At 33.8% G+C, this 2,606-nt stretch overlaps 1 protein-coding gene across 1 annotated transcript in view; it reads left to right on the plus strand.

The window, feature by feature from the left end:
- Positions 1-2,083, plus strand: part of MCUB (mitochondrial calcium uniporter dominant negative subunit beta) — a 95,217-nt gene extending 93,134 nt beyond the window's left edge. The window contains 3 exon segments of the mRNA XM_082389181.1: positions 387-503; positions 1,874-1,902; positions 1,904-2,083. Of these exon segments, the coding sequence (XP_082245307.1) occupies positions 387-503; positions 1,874-1,902; positions 1,904-1,946 (189 nt within the window). The 3' untranslated portion in view covers positions 1,947-2,083.
- The last annotated feature ends 523 nt before the right edge of the window (positions 2,084-2,606 follow it).

Raw genomic sequence — 2,606 nt, forward strand, 5'->3', positions numbered from 1 at the left:
TCCGTTGAGATAAACACATCAAATTTGTGTACCCTGTGTCCTGTTTATAAATAAAATTGAATTTGTATTGCAAACCACCCAGTAACTTTAGCTTATCTCGTGATTATTTTGCCAAAAATCTGCATTTTCCTTTTTCTCTTTTCTTTCCCTATATGTGTAATTTCTCTTCCCAGCTTGCTTGCTTTTGAAAGGAGCAGCTGATCTCAAATGAGACTAAATGTTTTTCTTGTGTTGCCTTATGCTTGCTCTGATGGCCACTGCACGTATTTTACTCATCTGCCTTCCTTTGCTTTGTTGTTGCTAAGGCACGTTTCTTGCAGAGGTATTATGTTCATTTAAAGCATGTTCTGTTCTGGTTTTATGTCTTTTTTTTTTTTTTTTTTTAGGATTACACTTACTCAGCTGTTAAGAGTAGGCAGTTTCTTCACTTCTTCCATAAGAAATCAAAGCAACAGCATTTTGATGTGGTGCAGTACAACAAGTTACAGGAAGATCTTGCTAAGGTACCTTATTGCAAATACGACATCTTATAGCTGGTCTTGTTTGGAAGCCAGAATTTAGTGTCAGGGAAATACAATCGGTGGCTCATCCTCATGCGTTAAATCTTGGCCCTGCATAGGCTTCTCTGTATTGCGGTTTTGTTCAGTGAAATAGCTGACATGTCCCGATACTAATTTCCTACAGTTTTATTCTTGTCATCTGTATTCTACATTGGCATAGCTTTAAATGTATATGGAAAATGTCTTAAATGACTTTGAGATAGTAAAATAACAGTTTTCAATAGAAATCTATCTCTAAGTGAATATGTGTTTTTAAAGAACAAAGTCCAATATCAAGCTCAATCGCAGATTCTGTAACTATTAAGAACTAAAAGAAAGTAGAATTTTAGGAAGATGAGCACTCTGATAAACAATTTTAAGCTCTCGAAAGGTTTTTACAAGTTTCTTCTGCTTATAAATAGAATCAATGTGGTATTCCTCCTTTCATCATTTCCTTCTTTCAGATGGGAAAACAGAGGTTATGCACTGTTAGAAAGTGGGGAAACCAAGTTATGAAGCTAAAAGTTTGGATCCTGTGCTCTGGAGCACTTCCATATAATCTGTTTCCTAGGCAGCTTTTACCTTTGGCCTCCCAGTGGACTCATTAGCTTTTTAAATTTTTCTTAGTAATTTTATAAGAAAAAAGTTTTGGTAGAAATATCTTCCACTGCTCAATGCATGATCATTTAATAGCCAGTAATCATCATATCTTTTGTTACCCGTAACTTCTAAACTACCCATCCCTGAAATTTAAAAAAAGGAAGGATTTAACAAGAATTTGTAGTCCAAAAATTGGAGATAAAGAGCCTTTAAAAAATATGTTTAAATTCCATATAATCATTACTTAGGAAAAATATAATGATCTTTTTTTTTTTTTTTTTTTTTTAATTTAGTGGATACCTTTGCATTTAAATGATCCAATCCGTGAAGGCTAAGGAATGGTCTTTCAACTAGTTATAGCACTGGGCATTGAAGATTTAGAGTAGCAAACTGTAAAGTTTTGTTTTTTTTTTTTAAGGTAATAAAGTTGAGAAAAAAAAGGGAAACTGATAGGTCAGAGTAGTGGGGTTTTGTTTGGTTTTTTATAAACTGGAAAAACCACTGTAAAGGGGAAAACTAACATTACAAGAACTATAAGGATGAACTAGAAACTCTAAACTCATCTTTTACAAGAGGATCCACATAAATTGAAATATTGTAGGCAGTTTCCACTCATAGTTTAGATCTATATATTGACCTAAGGAGACGTTAAAGGTATAGAATTCCTTGTGAACAGTAATCTGATACGTTTGTGGTCCTCTCTGATCAGTGCCTCTTCTTCTTCCCATGGACAGGCTACTGAAGCCCTGAGACGGGTGCGCCACTCTATTTGCAATGCAAATAGAGGAACTCGATGAAAAGAAGTAATCTTACATTTTTAAATGTCAATGAATTTTTCCATTATGTGTTCATTTTGCAACTTAGCAACTGGAACTTTCGTCCCATAGTTCATTTGAATTTGACTGTTTCAATCTCTTGTTAATAAAAAAAAAATGCTTGCAAAACACAGGTATTCTTTGATGTTCTCATTTGAGATTTTCAGTTTGTGGATTTTCACAGCTTGTTGAGGTTTACTGCTGGAAGGAGCTTGGATGCGTCTGTCAAAATCAAAGCTGCTGCTATTACAGTTCAGCATTTAAGAAGCTTTGTCAGCCTGTCCTGTGTTCATTCCCGTGCGGAGGTGAAACGGTCGGTGTTCTTGGCTTCACTTTGATTTTTAGGCTTCATTTAGAATCATCTGGTCATTAATTTCTTTTTAAATTCACAGTAGTTGCAAGATTTTTATCATTAAATATAGTTAAAATTATTATAAAATGTCATTTGAAATGTTTCATCATAACTAATATTTACTTAGATACTATTTACCATTTGTTGTCAAGTACTGTTCTAGGCACTTCACATATATGTTATTTGTAATCCTATAATCCTAGGAGGTAGCTGTTTTTAATCCCAATTTAATAATAAGGAAACAGTTCAGAGAGGTTAATTTGCCCAAGTGCACACAGCTAGAAAAGATTTTTTTAAAAA

Source organism: Balaenoptera borealis, assembly GCF_965194805.1.
Source record: "Balaenoptera borealis genome assembly, chromosome: 4".
NCBI lineage: Eukaryota > Metazoa > Chordata > Mammalia > Artiodactyla > Balaenopteridae > Balaenoptera > Balaenoptera borealis.